The sequence below is a fragment of the Mustela lutreola genome, chromosome 9, assembly GCF_030435805.1.
Source record: "Mustela lutreola isolate mMusLut2 chromosome 9, mMusLut2.pri, whole genome shotgun sequence".
In the NCBI taxonomy this organism is placed as follows: Eukaryota; Metazoa; Chordata; class Mammalia; order Carnivora; family Mustelidae; genus Mustela; species Mustela lutreola.
In genome coordinates this window covers 91,844,121-91,870,834 of record NC_081298.1, presented here as the reverse complement: position 1 = coordinate 91,870,834, position 26,714 = coordinate 91,844,121, and the positions used below count along the sequence as shown (strand labels likewise).

Genomic DNA, 26,714 nt, shown 5'->3' with positions numbered 1-26,714 from the left:
GTATTACTCAGCAAGAAAAAGATGAGCTATCAAACAATGAAAAGACTTGGAAGAAACTTAAATGTGTATTGCAAAGTGAAAGAAGCCAATCTAAAAAGTCTACACACTACCTGATTCCAGCTCTAAGGTATTCTGGAAAAGCAAGACTATGGAGACCATAAAAATATCAGAGGTTTCTGGGGGTCCAAGAGGAGAGAGGAGGTGGGCGGAAGAGGTGAAGCACAAGGGATTTTTTAGGGTCTCAGAACTATTGTGCATGATACTGGATGAGATGGAGTGCATACATGTGCATTTGCAACCCAAAGAGCGGCCTCTGATGTAAACTATAGACTTTAGTGTCAGTTATAACAAATGTACCATACTAAAGCACGATGTTCATAATCGGGAGAACTGTGTACGGAGAAGAGGGGATGTAGGGGAATTCTCCATGTTATCTGTGAGTTTTCCTGTAAACCTAAAACTATTCTTAAAAAATAAAATCTATTCATTTCCAAAAAAAAAAAAAAAGAAAAAAAGGGAGAAAAGGAACATTACTAGTAGTTCAGACTGAAGCAAGCCGAGGTGAGGAGATCTTCTTACCCTGGACGGAACAAAGCCCTTTCAGGCAGTTGTGAAATCTCAGAACATATATCTACAAATAAACAGCTGCTTCAGTGACTGATACATTAATGGGGATCACAACAGCTTGACTGCTGATTCTGGATTCTTGCTGTTTCCTCAATGAGCCACGACAAAACTGTCGAGTCTCACTCTATGCATTTGTAGAAGGGCAGGGAGTCTCGTCCTGAGACAGGACATTTGATAAACAAACGAGGCAAATTGGAGCTGATCCTTCTGGTGACTGCCAGTGCTGGCGCCTTTTTTTCCTTCTGGCACCTGCCCGAAGTTCCTGGCATCTACTCTTATTTTTCCTCCCAGGCCAACTGCAAAAAAGGGACTTGACCTCAGCTGACATAGAATGTGGAAGAATGTGTATGCATTGAAAAGCAATCCAGGGAGCTGACGAAGTTAATGAATTTTTATAGGAATTCATTCAATACCACCCAGTGAGAGACCATGCTTTGCATATTTGCTCAAAGGCAATGGGGAAATGAGGACTTGCTTATTACCTCTGGTTCTTGAAACAAAACATTGTCTCAGATACAGCTTCCATTTCTATTGTTGATTTGCTTAAACATTGGATGTGTGGAGATTCTTCACTGACGTGTTTGTCCATTTAACTAGCATTGGTTAACTACCGTATGACAGACACCAAATGTATAGAATGGACTAGAGAGGCTACACCAATTTATGTTTGCTGTAGTGCCCGAGTGTGGGGGTGAGAGATCCCTTTTTCTTTTTTCTCCTTACTCTCGCCTTGGCAACTCCTGCCCTTCCATTTTTCTCTACCCTTTTCTTGCTTTTTCCTGGGAGTTGAGACCTATCTGATTGGTAAGATTTATTAGAACCTTCCATTCACAGACAGTGCTACTAAGGGACACAGTCATTATTAATTTGAAGTACTTTTCTTGTGTTCTCTTTTCTTGAATCCATCTGAAATCTGTTTTTCTTTGCAGCAGAGATAGGAATTTCACCTTATTTCCCCCCAACTAGATAGCCCCTTATTAAAGAATTAGTCCTTGGATATTCCACTGTTACCATTAACTAAACTTCCATATATCATAAAATTGTTCTGTTGTATTACCATATACTGGCTATGTTGTCCATTTTCTTTTCTAATTAAAACTTAGAATCTGCATTTGAAATTATTTAAAAATCTTTCTAGATTTTTTTAATTGGTCCTCATTTGAATTTGTAGATTATTTGTGAGAGAACCAACATTTCTTCAGTATTAAGTTTTCCCATTAGGGAATGTAGTACCAATCTCCCTCTAATGAGGATAGTTCATAAAATTTTATAGTTGTCTTCCTATAGGTTTTGTACATTTTGGGGGGTAAGTCTAATTCTTCTTAATGTACATATACAATTTATATATAAAATATAAGTAATATGATTGCATATAATTTAGAAATATTTTCAAAATATAAACGTGTAATTTATATTTTTTCTATTATGAATGGGTAGTTTTCAACTTGCCCATGGTTATTGATGGTGCTGATGGTGTACCTGGCCAGGTCACTGGCCTCTTACTAGTTGTAAAAGTTTTAAGATGATTCTCATGGAATTTTTAGGTAGGCAATGATACTGTCTGAAAACAATGACAATTTTTTTTTCTTCCTGATATTTACAGTTGCTTTGTAATTTTGTGTTATTGCACTGGCTAGAACCAAAGGTGAACAAGAATGGTGATGGCTAGAATCCTTTCTTTTTTATTTTAAAGAGAATACTTCTAGTGTTACAGGGTCTCTTAGTTCTTATCCCAGATGCACCAAAGAATTGGAGATCTGAGACCAGAATAGGTGGAGAGAGTTTATTGAGTAGATAAGTAAAGTATACTTTCAAGAGTAGAAGCAGGCTACTGAGGGGGAGAAGAAGGAGCATTGGGAAGCTCCTCCTTTTAAGCTTGCTTTGTGTACATGTAAATTTAGCCTTGATTGATATTTTTGATTGACAACTGGTGGTTATATAACATTTTGGTTTCTACGCTGTGCCTCCCCATGATGCATTCTGTTATAATTGTATTTATTTATGTGTTGTATACTTACGAGTGTTGAATAAGCTTTTGTTTGTGACCTTAAAAGTAAGGACTAGAGTGCAAGTTGCGCCTTTTGTAGGCATGTTCACAAGGACATCTCCTTATGGCTTTTGAGCCAGCTCTATATATTTCGACATTAAGTATAACGTCTTTGTGGGGTTTTGGTGGATACCTTTTATCAGGTATCCACCAAAGAAGAAAGCTTTTTTTTTTCCCCCTATTCCTAACTTGCTAAGAAAAGTAAAAGCATTTATTTTTTTATTTTTTTAAAAAAGATTTTATTTATTTATTTGACAGAGAGAGAGAGATCACAAGCAGGCAGAGAGGCAGGCAGAGAGAGAGGGGGAAGCAGGCTCCCTGCTGAGCAGAGAGCCCGATGCGGTGCTCCATCCCAGGACCCTGGGATCACGACCTGAGCCGAAGCCGGAGGCTTTAACACACTGAGCCACCCAGGCACCAATAATTATCTTTATTTTTTAAAACAAATATTGAAAAGGCTATAAAAACATTGAGCTAAGCATTAAAATCAAACAGTCTGAGCAGGTAACAGATGGAGTGGGCAGGGCCCGCTCAGAGTGTGCATTTGCTTCGGTACCTTTGGTGAGGCCCACAAGGAGTGGGCTAGAATCAAATCCTCCTGGACCTCTGCAGGTCTTATTCCTCATAGCAGTGATTACATCACTGGAAGAGATACAAATGTAAACGAGTGTGAAAGTCTTTCGAGCAAAAGCAGGGCAATCAAACATGTGTTACCCAGACACTGACGATGTGGATGTGTCTGTGTGAGCACCGAGAGGCGATCACTACACCCAGGTCTGCACAGAGAGATAAGAAGGCAGTCAGCTGAGGCATCAGAAAGGAATATTTGTAGCAAAAACTTAAATGCTTGTTTGAAGCAGGAAAGAAAATTAATCTTCCTAAAGAGACGATTTGAGCCCACCTCTCACCTTCCCTTCTCCTGTTGTCTTCGTTTCTACTCTTCGGATCCTGACTTTTGAATCCCTGGGCCACATGGGCAGAGACAGAGGCTGCTTCCTGTGGAATCCACCCCAGCTAGGGAGAAACCTGTTACTGCAATTTCAGATGCACGTCAGAGCTTTTGCATCCCCTTATCTACAAACCACTTTTGGCATTCTTGTGGAATATTTATCTGTTTCTACAAGAGCTTGGTTGGAAATGCATATTGTCATTAATTTCAAGTAGGTTTCACAGAATCTATAGGTGTCCAGTAAATACTTTTCAAACGTAAAACTAAGCAAAAAGACAGGCGCTCTGTCTCCTACAGAGTTGGGGTGCGGCTCACAGGGAAGGGAAAGTTAAAGTGCTCGTATTTAAAAAAATGTGAAGAGAGATGGCTGTACGTTTTCAGTGGTTCTTGGGGATGCATTTTTGAAAGGGGTTGTGATGGGTGGCTGAGTCTTGCCTTAAGACTTCCCTTTCAGGGGCGCCTGGGTGGCTCAGTGGGTTAAGCCGCTGCCTTCGGCTCAGGTCATGATCCCAGGGTCCTGGGATCGAGCCCCACATCGGGCTCTCTGCTCCTCGGGGAGTCTGCTTCTTCCTCTCTCCCTCTGCCTGCTTCTCTGCCTACTTGTGATCTCTGTCTCTCAAATAAAAATAAAATAAAATAAAAAAAAAAAAAGACTTCCCTTTCAGAAGAAAATGAATGTTTTCTGGACTCTTAGCACTCATACCCAACATTTCTTTACTTTAAAAATGTTTGCTAGCATGCAAACCACTTCACTACACAAAGGAAAATGTCTTTTATGAGTTATATTTATTTTAATGTTTATAAGCAACTAGTAACTAAAATGCCCATTAAGGTACTGAACGTGCACAATTAGTTGAACATCTTTTAAAATTTATGATCTATTTTAAGGAGAGTGCATGCGTGCACATGCCTGTGCGTTGGAGAGGGGTAGAGGGAGTCTGAAAGGGAGAGAGAATCCAGCAAACTCCCCGCTGAAGGGGAGCCTAAAGGGGTGGGTGTGGGGAGCTTGATCCCAGCCTGAGCTCATGACCTGAGTGGAAACCAAGAGTCAGATGCTTTACTGACTGAGCCCCCCAGGAGCCCCTAATTGAACATCTTTTAACAGAATTTTGTTTTGAGCTCTTAAGTGACTTAGGCAGAATTTTGTTAGCTGTTGGTGTTGCCTTTTAAGTACATTGTGAAATGATATTTAAAAGTAAATAAAGGAGATGCTGCACAGTTTCGAACTACAGAAATTAAAATGTCCCGCTTTCAGTGAAGAAGGAAGAATTTATATAATTGACCATTTGGATGTTGAATAAAAAGGACAGGCAGTTACACCTAGTGGAATTATAAGGCTTCTGATTTGTTTAGATATAAATTTTATGAGGACATGGTGGTTAAAGCCAACATAGTATAGTTGTAATCAGAGTACACCCACCTGTTTTGCATATAGCCATGCTTGGTTATTCTAAGCACTTGTTTGCAATGTGTTTAGAAGGCCAAAGTGTTATATTGGTGGTTCTACACTTAAGTGAGACTCCAGAGAAACATATTTATCTGAGGGCATAAAATTTGGATTAATGATGAAAAACTATAGATCTCCTGCTTAAGTTCACAGTCAGCACCTGATCAGTGACCTTATTTCTGTCTGTAATGGTCCCTTTCTTTGTTCAACTTAATGCATTGGAGCCTTAGGGTAGTTGAAGAGATTTCATGAGAAAGTTGGTTGGTAATATGAGCAATATGTAGGATTTAAAAATTCTTCATAAGATAGAGCAAATATTTTTTCCATTTCTAGTACTTGCCTTATTTTATTTGTTACCCTTAAATTAAATACAGCTGAAGTTAATTTTGGTGCAAGGAGTAAGGTAGGGCTCCAAGTTTTCTTTTTCCTTTCAAATTGCTAGCCAGTTATCTCAAAACCATTTAATGATTAAAGATATAATTTAAAAATGTGCCTGTGCCCAAAAAGCTATTAAAAAGTAAAACGATTGGAATTTTGGAAAAAGTGTGGCATGATTTTCTGTTTGCAGTTGGTTTTATTCCAATTAAGATGCATTCAAGGCTTAATGAAGTTTTGTTCTTAAGATTAAAGAACAAACTCAGGAACTAGAAAGATGCTCAGCTACCTACAAAAAATTTAAATGGAGGAGCTGCGTTGAAACTGCAAAGAAGAATTAAATGATTTGTATCAGAATTGCAGATATAATGAAAATATTTTGAGGTATATACAGAAGGAAGGGTATTTACTGCCTGGCTTCTTTCTTTTTATGGTTTTTTTTTTTTTTTAAGATTTTATTTATTTACTTGACAGAAATCACAAGCAGGCGGAGAGGCAGGCAGAGAGAGAGAGAGAGAGGGAAGCAGGCTCCCTGCTGAGCAGAGAGCCCGATGCGGGGCTCGATCCCAGAACTCTGGGATCATGACCTGAGCCGAAGGCAGAGGCTTTAACCCGCTGAGCCACCCAGGCGCCCCATCTTTTTATAGTTTTATTTACTTATTTTTAAAACTTAAATTCAATTAATCACCATATAATGTATTATTGGCTTCAGGGGTACAGGTCTGTGATTCATCAGTCTTATATAATACCCAGTGCTCATTACAGCATAAAAACTCAGTGGTTGCCTGGTGTCTTGAGCAGCTGCAAACCGCTGGAGTCCTTGCTATGTGAGTCAAATCAGTCACAGCCACAGATCTTGTGAAGGCAGCCAGATACAATCCTAACTGAACCTGTAGTTTTTTTTCTGGCTGCTTCTTTGTCTCCACTTTTTACTTTATATTTTCATTTAGCTTGGTTTACTTTTTAAATTTTAAAACAGTTACTAGAAATAGAGAGTATTTTGAATGTTGGACAGCTGAAGGAAAAAAATGGCAATAATGGAGACAGTAAAGAACTTAAATAATGATTTGAGAAATACAATTTAATTTGCATAACAACAGTCATTTTATTATCATCGAAATGTTAAGCCCTTGAACAATCTACATTTTATTTTCATAACAAAGAGACGAATAGCCAGTAAAAGAGATGATTTTAGGAATTTATTATTATTTTTTTTAAAAAAAAGCAACTTCCAGAGTTTGTCATTGTGCAGGGTTAGCCCAGTCTCCTATAGCAGGGTACAGTGATAACTGATTTTTTATAACAATGACTCACTCGAGATCCATAACTGTCTTCTGAATTATCATGGAAAGAAGAAAGAACTAGTAGAAGAGTTTAATGTTAAGTGTATTTAAAAAAATCATATTCTAATTCTTTTAAGTTGGTTATCCAAGTACAATAATATAATAGAGCTCAGATAACTAGAAAAGGTAATTGACTAGAATACCCCATTCCCATCTGGTGTGCATTAACAGGCTTTTCACTGCATATATCTTTATATAGTTCTCAAGCTAATTCAACCCATTTTACACAGCATTAATTGTTTTTATTGAGTTGGCATTGGGCTGAAACTTACTATCTCACGATTATTATTATTTTTTCTAGTTCTTTGGTGGATTTTTCTCATATGACAGTGTTTGGACTCTAGTGTTTATGAGACATCAGAATCATCTTGGCCCCTTTTAGTGCTATTTACAATGAGGTGACCCGTGGCCAGATATCCAAGTCTATTCATTAATTTGCCCACCTGCTCTGTTCTTGACCTTGGTCAGAGAGAGAACTTCTACAGTCTCACTGGAGTATGTGCAGAGCTCCAGGCCAGAAACTGTAAGCTGTTCTTCAATGAGGAGGACCATGGAACTCAACGTTCTTATTAATGCTGTGCAAACAGGGGTCTCGTCATTTTGGTAACTATTTGTACATTTAGAAAAGCAATACAGTCATGGGAAAACCAACAAGCACAGCTTGGTAGAATAACCTGCCATGAAATATCATTGGCTTTATAATAATTTACTACAACCGTCCTTTTTATTCACACTGGATAGGAAATGCTTCCATCTAACACATGGAATACGAATATATACAACAAAAAATTGGTTTTTATTTAAAAAAAACTTCACAAGGACAATAACATGGGGGTTGAAAATATAATTTTGTGCAGTTTCCTGATGACAATCATATGTCTGCTGCCTTTTACAGGGAATGATACAAGTACTGATAGATTTATAAGTCAGTTAAAGAATTTTGTCTTTAACAAAAATGTACGAGCCTATATTGCCTTATTCGTATAGTCTAGAAGTTTCACCTTCTCAAATGTAAATTCTGAATGACTAGGGATGACATGATGAGTCCATTTTAAGGACAAACCCTGCTAATCCTCTTGGAGATCAGCACATCTTTGCAGTTCCCTATTCATCCGAAAGTTCACCAAGACGTTGTGGAAACTGCACAGGGCTTCTCATTAATGTGCCGCTGAGATCTTGAATGGTGCCCGCCATCTTGTACAATGTCTGTATCTTGGCTTGAACTTTCTTATGGCCGCAGTGAGTCAGGCGGCAGTGGTGTGGGGTGGACTGTTCTGTACTGCCAGCAGTCAAAACAGTTGCCATGGGCTCAACGTCTCTATGCTGTGAGCCTGGGGAGCCCATTCTCCTACTGAATGGTTTGCCGGAGACCAGCAATGTCACTGTAGGCGACTGAGACATTGCGGCCCCTGGTTCATGAGGGACTATACTAAAGAAGCTTCGTGTTGTAAGAATAGACAATACAGGCCAGGATGAGCGGGTGGCAAAGGGAGGTTGCTTTTCTAAGGCCTGGAAACCATCTCTGACTTTAGCTCTATGAGAAGGTGGGGCATTTGGAAGTGGCAGGCTGGGAGAAAGGCTGGGTCTGAGGTACACTTAGAGATGTGTCAGTTTGGCATTGGTGCTGTGGATTTAGTGCATGTGGTCCCCCACAAGGGCACTGCCGAGATCTGTGTTCCCCTGACTGTACCTTTGATGCCCAAGGATTCCCCATTCCTCCGAGCAATTCCCGTTTGTTTCTGCTTTCTAAAGTGGGGATGGAAAATAGGGCTCATCTCTCTCTCAAATTCTGACTGGATTAATGGTGGCTCCTTGAACTTGTGGTGTGAGGACTGTGAAGAAATTGTTGGGCTTCATGGATAGTGCTATGATTGATGAACAATGGCTGCCATGGCTATAAGAATTGGTGTTGATGGAATGCATGCCAGGTCCTTATATCTCTGTTCTAAGTAAGGTGTTAAGAATCAGGCTGGCTTGATAGGTTCTTGAAGGATATTTGGAGACCATAACCCAAAGCACCAAGTTTATATTTATTTTATATTCTGCTTTGTTCCAGAAAAGATTTAAGACTTTGAGCAGTTTGGGAGAGGAATTTTAAGACCTGCAGAAAGCTGGAGGGGGAGATAATTTTGATTGGGGATACCGGAGGCCCTCTGTTTTCACCCTGGATGATGAAGCCCAATGTTTAGAAAGCGATTATAGGGCTTACTGATGGCAACAGATTCAGAAAGACTTGGAGGAATGGGTTGGATCCCAGGCCTGGTGGGAATTTCAGGCAGAACATCTAGTATATTCCTCCTGGGTTGACAGCTTATATTTATGAGTATGTTGAAAAGCCAAGGAGAAATATATTTGCATCTACACATACATGGCTTTTTTTGTGTGGTTAATTAAAGAACCTGGAGATGGTTTCCATATTATGTTATGACCATTGTCTCTCAACTCTACCTACAAATCTCTGGTATACAACTTTACCAAGAAAGAAAGAAAGAGAAAGAAAGAAATAAAGAAACCAACCACAGAGATTGTATGGTAGGTGCTAGTGATGCCATTTTGGGAAGATCAACGCACATTTGTCTCTGAAAAATGGGATTAGTCACTTTTTCATATCTTACGTGATTTAAACCGAAGCCTAATCTTGATTTTTAACATGAATCATTAACAGGTTGCTCTTCAACAATGCCATTGTCTGTTGATTAGTGGACCATATCGGGCCAAAGCCAGCCACCGCTAGCTGCTCGTGGCCTGTGGGTTTTAGAAACTGTCTGATGCTCTCATCAGTACTCTCCAGTCAATGCACACACCTGATTTCACTTACACAGCAACGTGGCAACATAACTTTTTCCATCTGTAAACACCTGCTCTCTTTCTCGCTTGGAAACTGGGAGAATTGGAAAGGAAAATAAGGCATATGTTTTTACTCCTTCGCAAATCCCAGGCAAACATGCTTTTGGATACCTGTCTGATGTTGAGTTTCTTGCCACAATGGGGACCCCAAGCTTTTCCTAAAGTTGTAGGCAGAGTGTTTTCACCTTCTTGAGTGAAGATTCCTTGGTTCCTAGACCAAGGGTCCAGGGTCAAGTGATGGAGGTGGAGGAGGGAAGGCAGCATTTAGAAACCCAGCAGTGTTACTTCTTATCCATCCGACTGTGTTTCACCCTCAGAGAAATGATTTTCTTATTGGTCTCCATGAGACCAATCCCATTTAAGAGCATCTCAGCAGTTTCACTGTCTCTGGAACCTTCTAGAGATGATGGCTGGCTGGTTATAATTGTGACTGTAGGTGCCTCATCATTTGTTTTCAGGCATTTCAAAATTTCTGTTTCTTCTGCTGATCACAATTGTCGATGCATTGGCATTACCTACCAATTTTTAAGGTGTGTGAAGGTCAGTGGGCTTTATCACCACTCATTTCCAAAGCAGAAGCCTCCCCTAACTGGAAAGACTTATTCTAACACCACAGAGGAGCCTCCTCCCCAAAGTTTCTAAGAGCCCAGAGCGTGAACTTTGGGTTCTAGACAGAAGGTCTAGGGGGAGGTCGGGAGGGGGGTGGCGCCCTGTTGGGAGGTGGAGCCTGAGGAGGAGGGGGAAGGGTGGAAGGTGGGGATGGAATTGGAGGGGTGGGAGCACTGGGGGGTGGGGGAGGGCAATGGGGAGCAGGGGGTGGGGGAGTATAAATGGGGGCGGGAGGCGGTGAGGTGGTGTGGTAGGCGTTGTTGAGAGGGTACTTGGTGGGCTGATTGTTCTTGACTCTGGTGAAGTTGATACAGCGCCCCTGGAAGAGAATCAGAGAGAGGGACATGTGAGCTGTTATTTGCTGTTTACATCAGGGCAGAAGGGAGGCCAGGTGAGCAGCTTGAAAGAAACATGTAGAAAGCAGACACAATGTTTATGACAGTACTCTCCTGACATATGGTAGAACTTAACAAATAAATTCCCCATTTCTTTTTTTTCTGGGCTTACTGGGTTGTAAAATTATTTGTTATAATTCATTTTCCCTGAGGGTCTCTCTCAAAGGGGAGGAAGAAGAGGGAACGGACCTTAACTGGACACGCGGGGTCAAGCTGTTTACAGAGGTCATCGGATTTCATCTCAACAGCCTTGCCAGCCAGGAACTGTTATCAAATATTCTAGTTCATAGGTGGGGAAACTGAGGCTTAGAAACGGTAAATGCCTTTCCCAAGGCCACATAACCAGGGAGAGGTGGCGGTTGGTGATTGAATCCCAAAGAGGCTCCAGAACCTCTCTTTTTGCTGCCACATTCTCATTCTCATGTCTTCTAAGGAGGCAGGGGACTCCACATTTTTTAAACAAAGGGAACTTGTTTCAACTGCTTTTGGTGATACTCCTAAAGGCAGTAGCAGGCAGACACCATGAGTTTTTCCTGTACTGTAATTCGAGCTCAGTCCATCTGTGATCTGTGCTGCATGAAGGTGGCAAACCAGGGTGACTCTAAGAGGTGCTCATGCATTTGCCTCTCCCCATCAACTTCTGCCCCCTTTGGCCATTGGCGCTGAGGGGTGACTTAAGGAGGCAGCTCCCCTTCCTGCTGTGGACAAGATACCAGTCGATACAGCTTCCCCCTCCATGTCCCTGCCATCCCCAAAGCTCTGTCATAAACGATTTCTCCTGCTCTTGATCTGGTTGGGGCAGTCCCGCTTCTTCCAGATGCTGCCGCATCTGTTCAGGCATGCTTAGGTTCTTAAGAGTTAGAGCCTGGGGATATTTCATTGTAAAGCAGACATCTGCCCTGAATTCTGCTTCCCTAGCCTTCCCCTGCTACCCTCCTTCCTGGGGACCTCACTGGACAATGCAGAGCAAATACCTAGAGGCCCTACAGCAGCCTCTAGAAAGTCCGGAACCTGCAGCCAGCCCAAGTAGCCCTCTCTCCTTTGTGGTGTTACCTCTCAGCTCTCCAAAGTCAGTCCTGCGTGCCCTGCCATCTTCCTCCCCCCAACAGATGACATTCTCCTTCCTGTGCCTGTGCTCCGTTCACTTTTGGCATCAGAATCTCCTGCTTTGCCTGGGCAGGATGTGGACCCATCCTAGTGGGGTCCTAGCCTTCCTCCAAATGTCCTGGGCCTGCAGGACATCTTGTTGTCCCTTCTACTGTGTGTCCTGGATGTCTGCAGAATCCCTCCCCACCAAGGAGGTGGGGTGGGGGCACGTGACTTCCGGGCTGTCCTCCCCCTTACTCTCTCTCCTGCTCATCCTAACCCAATACGACGCTATACTGGGGCTGGAGCTGGTGGGTGGGTTTTTCCCAGCTTCACCCTCCAGGATGGGTGCCCAGCACGGGGCATCTGCCCTGGATGGGCTATGTCTAGAGAGGCTGGACTTTCCCTTTACAGGCCTTTGGAGGAAGGGGTCGAGGGGGAATGAAGAGGGCGAGTTTGTGGAATTTAAGGCACAATCACCTATAGGAGATACAAGTGCATGACCTGAGACGTGGCTCGGGCCGAGAGTCATAGCAGGGGCACGATGCATTGTGGGAGACAATGGAGGCTGAGCCAACCTGGCCTCACATGCACCCACCCAACTCATCCGCATCCTAAGTCAGTCCCTTCCTTCCCCCTACTCCTCCCACCCCCCAATCTTTCCCTGATGACTTCAGCCTTCATGTAGCCTTTTCTTCCCTCCTTGGATTCTCTAGTTACAGTCTATGTCACACACAGAAGCCTGCAAACTATAATCTCTAGTTGTTTGATTGGTGAATGCCTTGCCTCCTTGATCAGATGAGAAACTTCTGGAAGGCAGCAGCCTTGTTTTGCACTCTGCTGCTCCACCACTGGCTTAGGAATTACAATGCCATATTTAGATGCCAGCACCCCATTCCCGAGTTTGCATTTCATGAGGTTAGAACAAAGCCTAACCTTGTTAAATTCTGATTGGGGGCTAGCTAACTGCAGAAATAAGTCCCCATCTCCTCATGGCATTGCCCAGAATTCCCAGGTCAGTCAGTGTGAAGCTCTTACAGGTTAGGTTGACTTTGTAACCCAGTGCTATAAGTTCCCAGTTGTCCAAGAAGCCCTCCTTTTTTTTTTTTTTTTTTTTTTTTTAAAGATTCGATTTATTTATTTGAGAGAGAGGGAACGAGAGAGAGAAGGAGCAGGGGCAGGGGGAGGGATGAGGGAGAAGGAAGGCTCCTCTCTGAGTAGGGTGCCCAATATGGGGCTTGATGCCAGGACCCCGGGATCATGATCATGACTTGAACCGAAGGCAGACACTTAATGACTGAGCCACCCAGGCACCCCCTAAGCAATCCTCTTACAGCTATTAAAAAAAGAGAGACAACAGGCCTAAAATGGAGTCACCTATGCTAATCCCCATGTCAGCAAATCAAGATTCAATACCTAACTTAATTGCAGTTTCAAACATTCCCAGAAGTGTAATCTTAAACCTGTCAATCTGGAATTTCCTGGTCAGCATTAGTGAGGTAATCTGCCTGAAAGGTCCCTTCTGTCCCTCAAAGAAAGATGAGGTAACCCACTCTTTCCTGTCCCTGCCCCCTTCTGCCTATAAAAGTCTCCATTTTGTACAGCTCCTTGGAGCTCCTTTCTATTTGCTAGCTGGGATATAGCCTGATTCATGAATTGTTGAGTAAAGCCAATAAGATCTTTAAATTTTATTCAGTTGAATTTTGTTTTTTAGCACGGCTTTATAAATCTAAGCCTTGGGAATAGTTTATTTATAATTCTGGATAAAGCTCTTTCCTTCAAGAATGTTAAAGTCCTAATGATTACCATCTGTGATAAATTCCTGTAATGGACGACTCAGAGTTGGGATTTACTGTACTACATATTCTGCCCTTTGTTCCTAGACAGGCCAAGTCAGATAAAGAGGCTCAAAAGATTCATTTCCTCTGAAGATGAAGGAGAATTCTGATCCTGAAGATGGAGTTGCTGGTGCCTGGGGTCAAGTCCCCATATGGCTTCAGATTTCCCTGAGGGCTGGCCATCCCACAGCTCCCTCCCTGGGGTGGGGTGGGGGGGGCTGCAGTAGAGAGAGGAGGGATGCTAATTCAGAGGACTGTTTACTGTTTCACACACTGTAATGCTAATATTTTTATCAGAGGCTATTTTGTCCAGAGACAAAATCAGGAGCTCCCCGCCTTCTTCTACCAGTACATGGGTTCATAACCCAGATTAGGATCCCCATATGTCTTCAAGAAAGTGTGAAAGGATTCTACAGAATAAAAGATGGTTCATTAGGTACCCCAGCCCATTAGAGCTGAGCACAGCAGCCCAGAGCTCTTAGTAAGCAGGCAAGACTGGGTGGGGGCCAGCTTACTGTCTCCTCCATGCCCCCACTGCGTGACATGGGGTGGGGATAATAATGTCGCCTGCCACTTAGAGTCATTACGAGGATTAACTTAATCAATGTTGATGAAGGCCTTGGAACAGTGCCTACCACATGGAGTTTGTAACTGAAATGGAGTCTAGATGGAGAAACAGATGCTCAGACACAATAATGACCTTGTCTAGGGTAGGAAGGCCAGTTGGAGGTAGGATCAGGTTTTCTGACTCCTAGTTTAGTGCCTTCTAAGTGAGTGGCAGCCTAGAGCCTCCACAGTGCGCACCTGGCTTCCATAACAAAACTGGTGTAGGAGGGGGGAATGTAGCCCTGAACATGGGACCAGAGCCGTCCCCAGAGTCCATTGTCTTATGCCCTCTCTCTACCTTCCCATGGCACGAAACTCCTGTAACTGATTCTTATAGGACCTCCCACCATGCTTTGCACACACAGTTGACTGATGATGCATCTACACATATTTATCGTCCTGAAGAAAGGTACAAACTTGGCATAAACAAATCCCTGGGGTCAGTTACAGTAAGATGCAATTAGGACTTCGGGGAGGGGTGTGGCTACAAATTAAGTTCTTAAAACCTGGAACTGGAGGAGCCAACACAAACACTGTAACACTTAGACCATATAATTGGCCTAAAGATCAGTTTACAGGACATCATTTTTTGCTTGTGAGAGGATAATAGAAAGGCCAGATGTTCTCAGTGTCATATATGCCAGCAAATCTGCACCAGTGTTTGCTTAAAAGGTTGCTAGGACGACTGGAGCTCTCAGTTCATACCCTGGTCTTTGTAACCCAGTTAAATTCTTTGCAGGATTGTTTTTGGGAGGCTTGATTTGGATCCAATGTTCGGCTTTGACCTCAGTTTACCTCGGCTTGCTCATTTACAAAGTACGAGTGCCAATTATTTTCACACATTAGCAACAAAATACTCTGGTTAAATTCTAAGAAGAAAATGCAGTAATATCTCTTGCTAAGTGGTGTCTTAGCAGGATGTTAGGTGGCTTTTCTCCTAGGCTAGAAAGCACCATTTTGATTTGACTGAATCTTATGGTGTTGAGAGGATTATTAGGAATGTCGAGGCGCAACATTTTTACTCATTATTTTCACTGTACAGAAAAGAGACTGAGGGCATGGGCTTATTTAAATACGGCGCCCAAGATGATAGAGTGGTAAATGGTAGAAGTGGAATTAAAACCAGCTCTACTTGCCTTAGGCACTTATCCTTTTTTCCTCGGTTATCCTGAATATAGACTAAAAATGTAAATATTTTCCCGACTCACTTGTAGATGGTATCATACAGTTTAGCTCTTGGCCACAATCCATCAGCTCTTGATGTAGCTGTCAAGAGATCTTTCCAGAACACAAGTATGGTCAATTCAAAATCCTTCAAAATCCTTCAGTGGCTCCCTGTTATCTTTAGAATAAAATCTAAATACCTCTGATGGCATATGCAGCTCTTTGTGATTTGGTCCTTGCTTACATATTTAAATTAATTTTTTATTTTTTTATTGCAGATGTCCAACTTGGCCCACCTGAAGCCCTGTGCAAAAATTTGTTCAATGAAAGAAGATAACGTGCCATCTGGTATTCTTCTCTGTCGACATTGTTGCCCAACTGGTGGGTGAGTATCTCTGAGGTGGCCTCTGGGTCTTCTCCTCTGGAGATATTTATAAATTTATTAAATATTTATTAAATATTTATTATTTATTTATTTATTAAATTTAAGTTGGTGCTCAACAAGTACTGTTTATATCCCCAACGGTTTCTGAGGTGGAGCAAGCCTTCTTAGCTCAGATTCTTCCCTGCAAGTTTAGGTTCTCAAAGGATCAAAGGCCCATGAGCTTGCAGTTATGAATTTAGGTCTCCTCAGTCACGCCCTCATGGTCTCATTGGGCTGTCTTCTAGGCTCTTGGGGAAGAGGTGCCACGAATGCTATGATTCCCTTTGATTTCCACACTAGAAATTTTGACATGTTACCTCTAAGAATACTTTTTTGGGGTTACTTTTGATTGATTTGTCTGATGAAACCATTTTTCAACGAAACTCTTTATCTTAGTTGGAGGTGACACATTCTGAACAATCATGGTGTAGTCATGAAAGATCAAAGATCTCGTTGACTGGGTTCTGCCTTCTTCCTAGCTTTGAACCATAGACACTGATGGTCCACGGGGGAGAGAGACAGGAAACTGGTGGTGTGGGGCTGTCTTCTGCTCTGTGGGTCAGGGCTGGGAGGCAGAGTTCTACCACCAGTTCTACAACTCACACACTCATTATAAAACCTTGAGTAAGTCCCTTTCTCTCTATGGGCCTAAGTGTCTTCATATATAAAATAAAGTTCTTGCACTAGCTTGACAATATCCATGGGGCCTTTCAGCTCTGATATTTTATAGGTCCATCAAAATTTGAGTTGCTTTTGAGACTTTTTGCTCAGATACTGTAATCTGAATTCTCTGGGGACAGCCAGTTTGCAAGTCTTTTTATATTGATGAATTTGGCTAACTTTTCGTATTGCATAGTTTTGGGTTCATCATTAGATTTATAAAATATTAATAAGTTGAAAATTCAAAACTGTACTCTCCATCTTCTGCTCTTTGATTACTGTGGTAAGAACTCAAGCTTGCCTCTGAGTCCTGTATTTGGGTCTGTGGCATGACAGGGGAGATGTGAGAAGAGCTGTGGGCTGATTGTGTGCAAAAGACTTGCCAGTGGTGAGCTCATGTGTGCTGAGTGTTATAAAACATCTGTTTGGGTATCAGGCACGCTCATTGGAGAGGGAGCTGGCCTTTGGAGATGGTTAAAAATATGCTATGGCTCCCAGAGATTAAACCAAATAGTTTCCTATGAACAGAGGTCACTTAAGGAAATTGGATTTCACAGGAAGAAGACTAAAATAATCAGATGGAAAAAGTGTAACATGTATGCCAAGTTTCTTCTGACAAATACCTTTTCTCTTTAGCTCGGTTCTTCTATTGATTGTCTTGTTTGGAGGTATTTTTCAAGTTACAAATGGATAGGGTTTTCAAGGTTTGTTTCAAGTCAGTTGTTTAGAATTAGCATAGTTTCTCACTTAAGTCACTCTTGTATATGGCGGTTGGTTCTTAGGCTAGACCACAAAACTCACTGGGGTATTGAAGGCAATTGACGTAATCCTGCTGAAGTTGGTGCTCTAGTGATAAATGAGACACATGAGTAATGAATGGATGGAGGGCTGGATTAGGTGGCTTAATAGTGCCTCCTATTCCATGTATGTTTCTCTCCACTCATTATGTGTACATTCGTTCTTTTGACAAATGGTTTTTGAATGCCAGCTATATTCTGGACACCTTATAAGGTGCTGAATTCAGCGAGGAGCAGCCAAAAACAGCCCCTGCTCTCTTGAAAAATAGGAGAGACAGAGGAGGAGAGATATCAGTCAGGAGGAGGAGAGAGATATCAGTCAATTAATCCCATAAACGTCCCATAACAACTATATTTGTGTTCCATGACCCTGGCCTTGACCATAGTTGATTAGACCACAGGTGAGCACCTAACCTGAGCTAGGCCACTCAGATCCTGTCTTCTCTGTATTTGGAATTACAACTAAGTTACTAACTGAGGCAGTCAGAAACAGAGTTCTGATTCTATCTCTAAAAGATCTTTCATATCCATTCACTCCTCCTTACCCTCCCTGTCACTCAGCCTTCTATAACTTGGGCCAGTAAGTAAACTGGCTTTCCTGTTTTCAGCCTTTCTCTTTTCTAGTTATGTTTTGGTTCCCAGGTGAAATTTATACACATACACACATAAATGAAAATCTGTACATACATACATATATACGTGGATGTTTACACACATATATAAGAGGTATATATGCATATATTTGTAAAATTTTATATACACATAGACACACATTCAAAGTTGACTTACTGCTTAAACTCTTCAATGTCTTCCCACCTTCCGTAGGAAAATACCCAAGTGCCTCAGCATGCACAAGCACCTACTCTGCCATCCCATTTCCTTCTCTTTCTTTGAACCCTACACCTCAGCTTTGGACCATTTCTGAAAGGAAACCCCAGTACTCTGGCTCTTTGTTTGACAGCATTCATTCATAGGCCCACTTCCATGACAGGGACAAAATGGCATAGAGATACCTGTCCTGCTTCTTTCCCCTTCCCCAGAGCTGGAGCTGAGGGTAACAGGGAGGGTGTGCTGTGAATGGTGGTGGTAGGGTCCTTCTTGACTGCCTTCCCTCCACCTCAAACTCGCCCTTCCCATAAATCTCACACAGCAGCCTGCCTTTTATGTGCTGTTCGCGTGAAAGGATCCAAGGTCAACACTTTTAGTTTTTTGATTCATTTTGCTGACACACGTGCTGGCACGCTTTCCATAATAACTTCTTTGGAGGCCAAAACTGAGGGTAAGATGAAAGCAGAAAGGAAACATTTGGTAATAAAAGGAAACTAGGAAAATGAAGGGGCAGAAATAAAAATGGGACAGGTGCAGGCATAGGACTTCTGAAGGATTACTACTGAGCTATGAGTTATTTAAGAATAAAATTCAGGGCGCCTGGGTGGCTCTGTTGGTTAAGCATCTGCCTTTGGCTCAGGTCATGATCCTGGGGTCCTGGGATTGAGCCCCCTGTGTTGGGCTCCCTCTCCAGCAGGAGTCTGCTTTTCTCTCTCCTTCTAACCCTCCCCCCTGCTTAGGCTCTCTCTCTTTCTCAATTAATAAATAAAAAAATCTTTTTAAAAAATTAAAATTCCCTTTTTTTCATCTGATTACAAAGTTCTACATTTTCTTTGTGGAAAATTTGGAAAATGTACAAAAGAACGAAAAAGAAGAGAAGAAGAGAAGGATTTTAAGTTCTAACCCTTAGAGCATTACCATGCTGTGCTTATTCTTTCAGACCACACACACACACACACACACACACACACACACACACAGTCGTGCATGAGTTTATAAAAATGGGAATCGTTCTGTACAAAAGTTTTTAAATGATATGCTGTGACCATTTCTTCCCTGCCAATTTTGGTATGATTTGCAATGATTGCATAATTGTCTATCACATGGAAGCATCAAATGCAGTTATTAAATTCTTTATTGGGCATTAAGAGTCCTTCTAACTTCTGATTTTCCCTAACACATCTTCAATAAACTTCTGGGAAGTTCTAGAATCAGTGGTTAATCTTTGACTTGGGATTTCTGTATCCAACATCCTATGTGAGATTGGCCACCTTTCTTTTGTTGTGTGTTATTTTTGTCTTCAAGATTATGTTAACTTTACGAAAGAAATGGGGAAGATTTTCATTTCTTAATATATTCTATATTTTTGAAATAGCATAGGAGTTATTTGTTCATCGAGAGCATGAGAAAATTATCTCTAAATCTTTCCAGAGATGCTATTTTTCTAGAATGCAGTTCTTGGATGACCTTAAAAGTTTTTGCCACAGGTATTGACCTATTCAGGTTTTGTACTGTTTGTGAGTTCATTTCCATAATTTATCCTTTCTTAGAAAATCATTCATTTTATCAAGTTTTTTTTGTTTTTTTTTTTAAAGATTTTACTTATTTATTTGACAGACAGCAAAGAGGCAGGCTGAGAGAGAGAGGAAGAAGCAGGCTCCCTGCCGAGCAAAGAGCCCGATGCGGGGCTCGATCCCAGGATTCCGGGACCATGACCTGAGATGAAGGCAGAGGCTTTAACCCACTGAGCCACCCAGGCGCTCCCATTTTATCAAGATTTTTTAAGCATTTGTGTAGGTTTGTGCTTGGCATAAAGGAAATTCTCACATTTAATTCTATTTGTGGTGATATCTCTTTTGTAATCATTAACATTATACATATTTGCACATTTTGACTTTTTTGACTTTCAAAGATTTGCCAATGATATTAACATTTCTCAAAAATCTTGAGACTTATTTCTCATTTCTACTGATTTTGCTTTATTTTCATTAATTTGTTCTTATATTCATAGATTCCTTGTTTCTGCTTTCTGTAGATTTGTTTCATATTCTTTTCTAAGTTTTAACTGAATACTCATTTATTTTTATTTTTCTTGTTTAATAATAAAAACATTTAAGGCTATGAGTTTTCCAAACCTCTAAGTTTTTACTATGGTGTTCTAATTGTCATTATTTTCTAAAATCCCATATTGTAGTTTTGATTTCCTATTAGACGCAACTGTAATTTATGAGTGCTTTAAAAAATGTTTAATCTCTTATTAATTTCCAGCTTTTTTCTTTCTTTTTCTTTCTTTTTTTTTTTTTTTTGTGGCCTATACAAATACTTTCTCTCTTTTTTCAGGTTTTCTTTCTTGCCTAAGTTATAGTTAATTTTTACAAGTTTTTTTTTTTTTTTTAAAGATTTTATTTATTTATTTGACAGAGAGAGATCACAAGTAAGCAGAGAGGCAGGCAGAGAGAGAGAGGAAGGGAAGCAGGCTCCCTGCTGAGCAGAGAGCCTGATTCAGGACTCGATCCCAGGATTCCGGGACCATGACCTGAGCTGAAGGCAGCGGCTTAACCCCCTGAGCCACCCAGGCGCCCAATTTTTACAAGTTTTAAAAGTAATGTGAATTCTCAATTTGATGGCTGCACTGTTAGATAAATATTCACTAGTCATTTTTTATTAGAGTAAAGCCTCTATATTGCTTGTTTGTTTAATCTGCTTGCTCTGCTAAAGTCTAAGGGTGCTGTGGGTTTATTAAGTATCCCCCCTTGATATTTTAAACAATTATATTCGCTCAAATTTTATTTTGCTGCTTAGTCATTGGGCCAGTCAAGAACAGTAGGGAGTGGGTCTCCCTCAGAGTAGTCAAGGTAGAGAGAATTTCTTTTGTTCTTTTTTTTTTTAAATGTTTTATTTATTTATTTGACAGAAAGAGAGAGATCTCACAATTAGGCAGAGAGGCAGGTGAGGGTGGGGAAGCAGCCTCCCTGCAGAGCAGAGAGCCCAATGCGGGCCTCAATCCCAGAACCCTGAGATCATGACCTGAGCCAAAGGAGGAGGCTTAACCCACTGAGCTGCCCAAATTTCTTTTGTTCTAAAAACAACTCCCTCTCCTAGTTTGGTGGTAGCTTGTCTGGAAAGACGTCTGGTATTAATTCCATCTCTCCTGTGTGCAGAGGCCACACCCCCATGGGGAGGAGGAATCTATTTCTCCACCCCTCCATGCTGGGTTGGCTTGTTAACAGTTTGGAATAATGGAATCTGATGAAAGTGATGTTGTACTAGCTTTGAGCCAGACATTAAGACACCTGTAACTCTGCTTCCTGGTTTTGAGGCCCTGAGCCTCCATGTAAGAAGTCCAGGCTACTCCATGGTCCTCTGCCCTACTCTCCTCTATGCTATGTGGAGGATGGTGGAGGACAGACAAGTGAGGGAAGCAACCTTCTTGAATGCCTAACCCAGTCGACCTCCTTTTGACTCCAGCCCTAGCCACTCTCTGATGGCAACTTCATCAGAGATGCCAAGTGAGAATTATACAGCTGATTCTGGTCAACCCACAGAACTGTAAGAGAAATCAGCAAACTGTTGTTCAAAGCCACTGTATTTTGGAGTGGTTTTTTATGGAGCAATACTGAAATGAGCAGCAACTCATCTCTTTGTCTGGGCAGGTCATTCCTGGTTTGTAGAGCTGAAAATGGTGGTTGTTGTAGGTTTCCTCTGTTTTTTGGATTCTTAACTTGGCACTCTTCCCAAAGCTGTCTGGTAAAGATTCAGATCTGTGCTCTACTTATTGCCGGCTTGGCTAGAATTTCACATCACTAGAGACCAAGGGCCTCCTGGAGAAAAATGAGATCCCTAGATGAGACAAAGATATGACCCCAAAGGCAACCATCACACATTTCCCTTTCTGTTTCTTGGTATCATCCTGCACTACTAATTATGAAATGTAGGCTATTGTGATGATGAGCAAAGGCCAAACTGGGAGAGGACTGAGAAACACACTTGCAAGCCTCCTTGTGTGAGTTGGGCCCGAGACACCCTCTCACCTCTGCCCAGGCTGCCAGTGGGTAGCTCCCAGCTACAAAGTCTGCCCTGATTCTGCAGTCAAGTTTAACATATGTGCTCAAATTGCCGTTCTGACAAGGCAGTCTTTTTAAAGTTTGACAAACCAGTGCAGGCAACAAAGAAATCTACACGGTGCCATAATGAATTGTTTTACCAATGAAACTTTACATTCTGATGCTTAAATACCCTCTTTCAAGTCTCACCATTATATAGAAAACCATGGCATGGTTGTCTGCCTCTGTCTAGTTCTGAGAAATTAAAAAAAAAATACAAAATAGAAATCGAGAAAGGAGATCCAGGAAGAGAGCGATCAGGTGGCCACAGTGCTGTTAGTGGGGACTGGCTCTAAAAATTCAGGCTGAATTTCGAGATAGCAAGGTGAAGACATAAGCGGAAATACCACAGAAAGTATACCTTAGAGGTGGAATTAGTTGAAAGTGTTTGTTGGCTCAAGAGGAAGTAGGTCTGAGAAGTCTGACCCAGGGTAGCATACTCTAATGTTTCTTAATTTTGCTTTTAAGGAAAACCAGCCACGGGTGTTGACCACCCCCTCTTCCTTGAGGGCATCAAGTTCACTGTATGCACCAGGGGTCCTGCTAAGCTGTGTGGTTTTAGAGTCTGGTTTTACTCGACATTTTGAATGAGTCTCAGAAATAATGGTGCTTTAATCTACATTTTTTAAGATTTAAGAAAAAAAACTGTGGCCGGGTCCTGCTGAGTGAGTGGAAGTCTGACCCAGGATGAACTATTTTCTTCTGAAGCTTCTCTCTCGGTTAACAATCTTGAGAACATTTTCACAGCCCTGTCCATGTCCTCAGTTAAATGGTTCTCACTACTTAGAAAGGTCATTAATATAATCATTATTTTATTGATGTTGAGGTATTTGCCTTAAAAAAGTGGTGCCAGAAGATAAGCTGACAGTGATGGCTTGGCCTGCAGCATTATTTAGCTTGGCTGTCAAAATGTGAAATCATGAAATTACTTATTCCTCTGTTGTATAGCTCTAGCCTCATCCTGCTCTGTTTATGGAAGCTCATGCATGAAGGTTTGCCTTCTTCTTTGGTACAGTGTGAGGAATCCCACATTTAGAATGAGTTCTTTTCCTCTGCCTGGTAGCAGCCAAAGTGCTCTCCCCAGACTGGGAATATTGATTTCACAAGAGAACAATACTTTTATGATGACAACATTGTGTTGGCAGGTGGCATCCTAAATGTGTATGTGTTCCCTAGGTTCTCAGGGTACCATCTTCCTACCCATGACCCTGTCCGAAAGGCTCAGCTCCCTATCTGTGGGACCCGTGCTTGTGACGAAGCGAAAAGTTTCATGCTGATCACCTCTGCTTTTCACTGAGTGCGTCCACTGTGCCAGGCTGCGTACTAGTTCTTTTATAGACATCGTCTCATTTTGCACTCTTCATAACATGAGTGGTTAGTATTAGTGCCCTGATTCAAAAATGGAGAAACAGGCTTGGAACAGAAAGGAATTTGCCCAGAGTCTTTCTGCCAGCAAATGACGGAATAGAGATTTGAATCCAGGTCTGTTTGACTCTCAACTCTCCCTCCCTCCCTTCCTTCCACCCGTCTGTCTGTCCTTCCTTCCTTCCTTCTTCTTTCTTAAGATTATTTTTGTTTGTTTATTTATTTATTTGAGAGGGAGAGAGAGAGAGAGAGTGTGAGAGAGAATGAGGGGGGTGGGGAGGAACAGAGGGAGAGGGAGAATCCCCGCTGAGCAGGGAGCCCGACTTGGGGTTTGATCCTAGGATACTGGGGTCATGACCGGAGCCGAAGGCAGACCCTTAACATCCAGTGTTCCTCTCAACTCTTTCTTTTGAACGACATGTGCTTTTAGACTGGGCTGAAGCTAGGGCAAATGGTTCAAGAGGTAGAGCTCCTTCGTAGAGTTGGCCACCAGGAATATTGTACATTTGAGGATTGGCTTTGGGCCCCAGTACATCCGTGCTGCCACCATTCTTTTCTAGCTTTCCATGTCTCTACTTGTGCCTTCCATGGAATGTCAGTGCCCTTCAGCTGTTCTTGCTGGAGACGGGTACCATCTCCCTGGTCTTCCTTCCAGTCAAAACTTGCTTGTCCTGTGTGCCTCCCCTTTCAGTCCTTCTTGGTGCTTTCTATGTGACCTATCTCTAATCTGATCTGTGTGCTGGGTCCACTATGAAGGCTTATTCCTGAACACTTACTTTTTTCCATGGACACACATGTAAACTATAACAGAGGTGGCTAATTATATTCCATATCCATGTTCACATTCTTCTTCCAGAAGGAGAACTGCTGAATTTCACTGCGCATGGGAACATCTCGCATTCACTACATTTCCCAGCATCCCTTGCATAAATCAGTTCAAGAGGTGGTGAATGCTGCTGAAAGACCTGACCCACTGTGGTGCGTGAATTTGCAGATGGGGGTGGCCTCCTTTGCATTGAGGTGTGGCAATGTAACCTATATTCCGACCGGTTGGATGTGAGCGGAGGTGATGCTTACAAATTCTAGGCTGTGCCTTAAGAGGAAGGGGCATACCCTCACCTTTTCCTTTTTTGGATTCTGCAGATGAGAGTCACATGTAGGGATGAAGAAACATGAGAGGAAGCCTAGGTGCCTGAGCGCATGAAGCCACCATCCTGACCCTGGACAGCTTCTCCCCAGAGGGGCGGAAAAGGGTTCTATCCTGTTTAAACCTATATTATTTTGAGACTTTTCTAGATCAGCTGAACCTCTAACCTAAATTATATTACTCCTAAATGGAACCTCCTGAAAACAATGTGTAATTCTGAAGGAGTTGCCCCAGTACTGATCATCTGGGGTGCTGTTCTGTGATCATCTGGGAGCAGGCTAGGCTTTGGCGTGCTTCTTAAATTTTGACCAGGTAGTTGGGTACCTGCTCCAAATTGACATAGGCTGATCTCTGCCCAGCTGGCTCCGAGGAGCCCTCTCAATTTTCCTGGACTCATGTGTTCTTCAGGTAGGGGCTGGTATGTTCCTGCCAGAGAGCCTCTCAAATTGAAACCAAAGGAAGACAGTAGTCAAAACCTTAAAATATCATGGCTGATGTTTGCGATCAGCCAGACACAGAAATGGAAAATTTATAGCATTGAAAAATCTGGGTTTCATTTAGGGGTAAAGCATTAATTTTAAGTTATCCAACCTCAAAATTGGTTTCAGGCCTCCACTGGGACCCAATATTCTTCCTAATTACGAGACCATGTAGAGTTGGATCTGAAATGAGACCAGGACGCAGTATCAAAATGCCTCCTTTCCATTTTGGAAACACCTCACGAATTCAGGCTGCACTAAAGAAATATTTGCGATAATTCTCCCCAGGCTGGGCTGAGCCTGTGTTCTGTAGGGTCTAAAAGAAGTGGTTTGTTAGACTGATATTTAGTGAGAGTGTAGGAGGGATCTTAAAGGAATGAAGAAGCGGACCCTGCTTCCCAGGAACATGGGGCAACTTTTGACAAATGGCTGTGTTAAGCCCTGGGAATGTTATGATCCTATTTGTATCCCATGAACAAGCTTAAAAGCCTATTGAATGGGCACAGGGTGCTCATTGTTATAACTTTGACGGCCATGACTTATCCAAGCCTTATCTGTGTTATTATGAAACCTCACCACAACCTTGGAAGGTGGGTATTACTATCCCCATTTCATAGACAAAGAAATGGCGGCTCTTGAAGGGTAAACCCAGGGCCATACAAATAGTGAATGGAGGAGACAGGATTCAATCTGGATTGGTCTGACTCTGAGCCTTGCATGCTTTCCCCTCAACGCTGCTGCCTCTGCACTGTGTCCCTTGGTATTTCCCCAGCCTCTAGCTTACCGATTGTGTGTGTGTGTGTGTGTGTGTGTGTGTGTGTGTGTGTGTGTGTATACATGGAAGGGTGTCTCCTAGCTGGGTCACTGGCCTGCTCACAGCAATCAGCTCTGAAGTGAATTCAGGCGGAGAACCCAAATAAACCCTGTACATCCAGACAGTCCAGAGGAAAGAAAGGTGACCTCATGCTGAGTAAATCCCATCTTTGTTCTGTCTCCAAAGACCCTGCAGTGTGTGTGTGTGGGGTGCTAGTGGTTTGGCCTTACTCCTCCTTCTGCTGCCATGCTTACCACCTCCTTCTCGTTCACTGAGGAAGAGGATTCTTGAGGCTGAGAGATGTGGCTGGGTCTGAGGCAGAGGAATGCACTGGTGAGGCAGTATGGAGAGACACCACAGTTCTTCATGGCTTATCTGCTTTTTTGGGAGCTTCAGCCATTAAGTGATAAAATAAGGAGTCAGCACAAAGCCCAACAGCAATTGCAATATTCTTTGTCTTCTTTTTGGTCATCGTGTTTTCTACCTGGACCTTCCATGTTTTCCAGCCTTCTTTCTTTGAAAGCTGGGACTCTGTCATGTTATTTGATCTGAAAGAAGCTTCTGGAATAGCATCAGACACTTGTTAGGTGTTTGATAAATAAGCTGTCTGATGGGGTTACAGACCACATTGCAAATCTGGAGAGGGAGCTGAGGCCTGCATTGTTAGTTTCTCTCAACTCGTGATTCTTTCTCAGCTCATCTATCTCCCCCAGCCTCTCCCTTTTGCTTTCCCCTTCTATGACTCGGATAGCCCTGGGAGTGTG

General features: G+C 42.2%; 1 protein-coding gene and 1 long non-coding RNA gene across 3 annotated transcripts in view; one reads left to right on the top strand and one right to left on the bottom strand.

The window, feature by feature from the left end:
* LOC131840245 (uncharacterized) overlaps window positions 1–19,749 on the top strand; it is a 41,245-nt gene extending 21,496 nt beyond the window's left edge. Inside the window, exons 2-3 of the long non-coding RNA XR_009357291.1 lie at window positions 15,612–15,718; window positions 19,660–19,749. This is a non-coding gene — a long non-coding RNA (uncharacterized LOC131840245). The remainder of the gene's footprint in view (window positions 1–15,611; window positions 15,719–19,659) is intronic.
* The window catches only part of ANTXR1 (ANTXR cell adhesion molecule 1), a 220,999-nt gene continuing 200,790 nt past the window's right edge, over window positions 6,506–26,714 (bottom strand). For both annotated transcript variants that reach the window (XM_059187868.1, XM_059187867.1), the window contains exon 18: window positions 6,506–10,563. In XM_059187868.1, coding sequence (XP_059043851.1) covers window positions 10,303–10,563 — 261 coding nt within the window. In that variant the 3' untranslated portion in view covers window positions 6,506–10,302. The remainder of the gene's footprint in view (window positions 10,564–26,714) is intronic.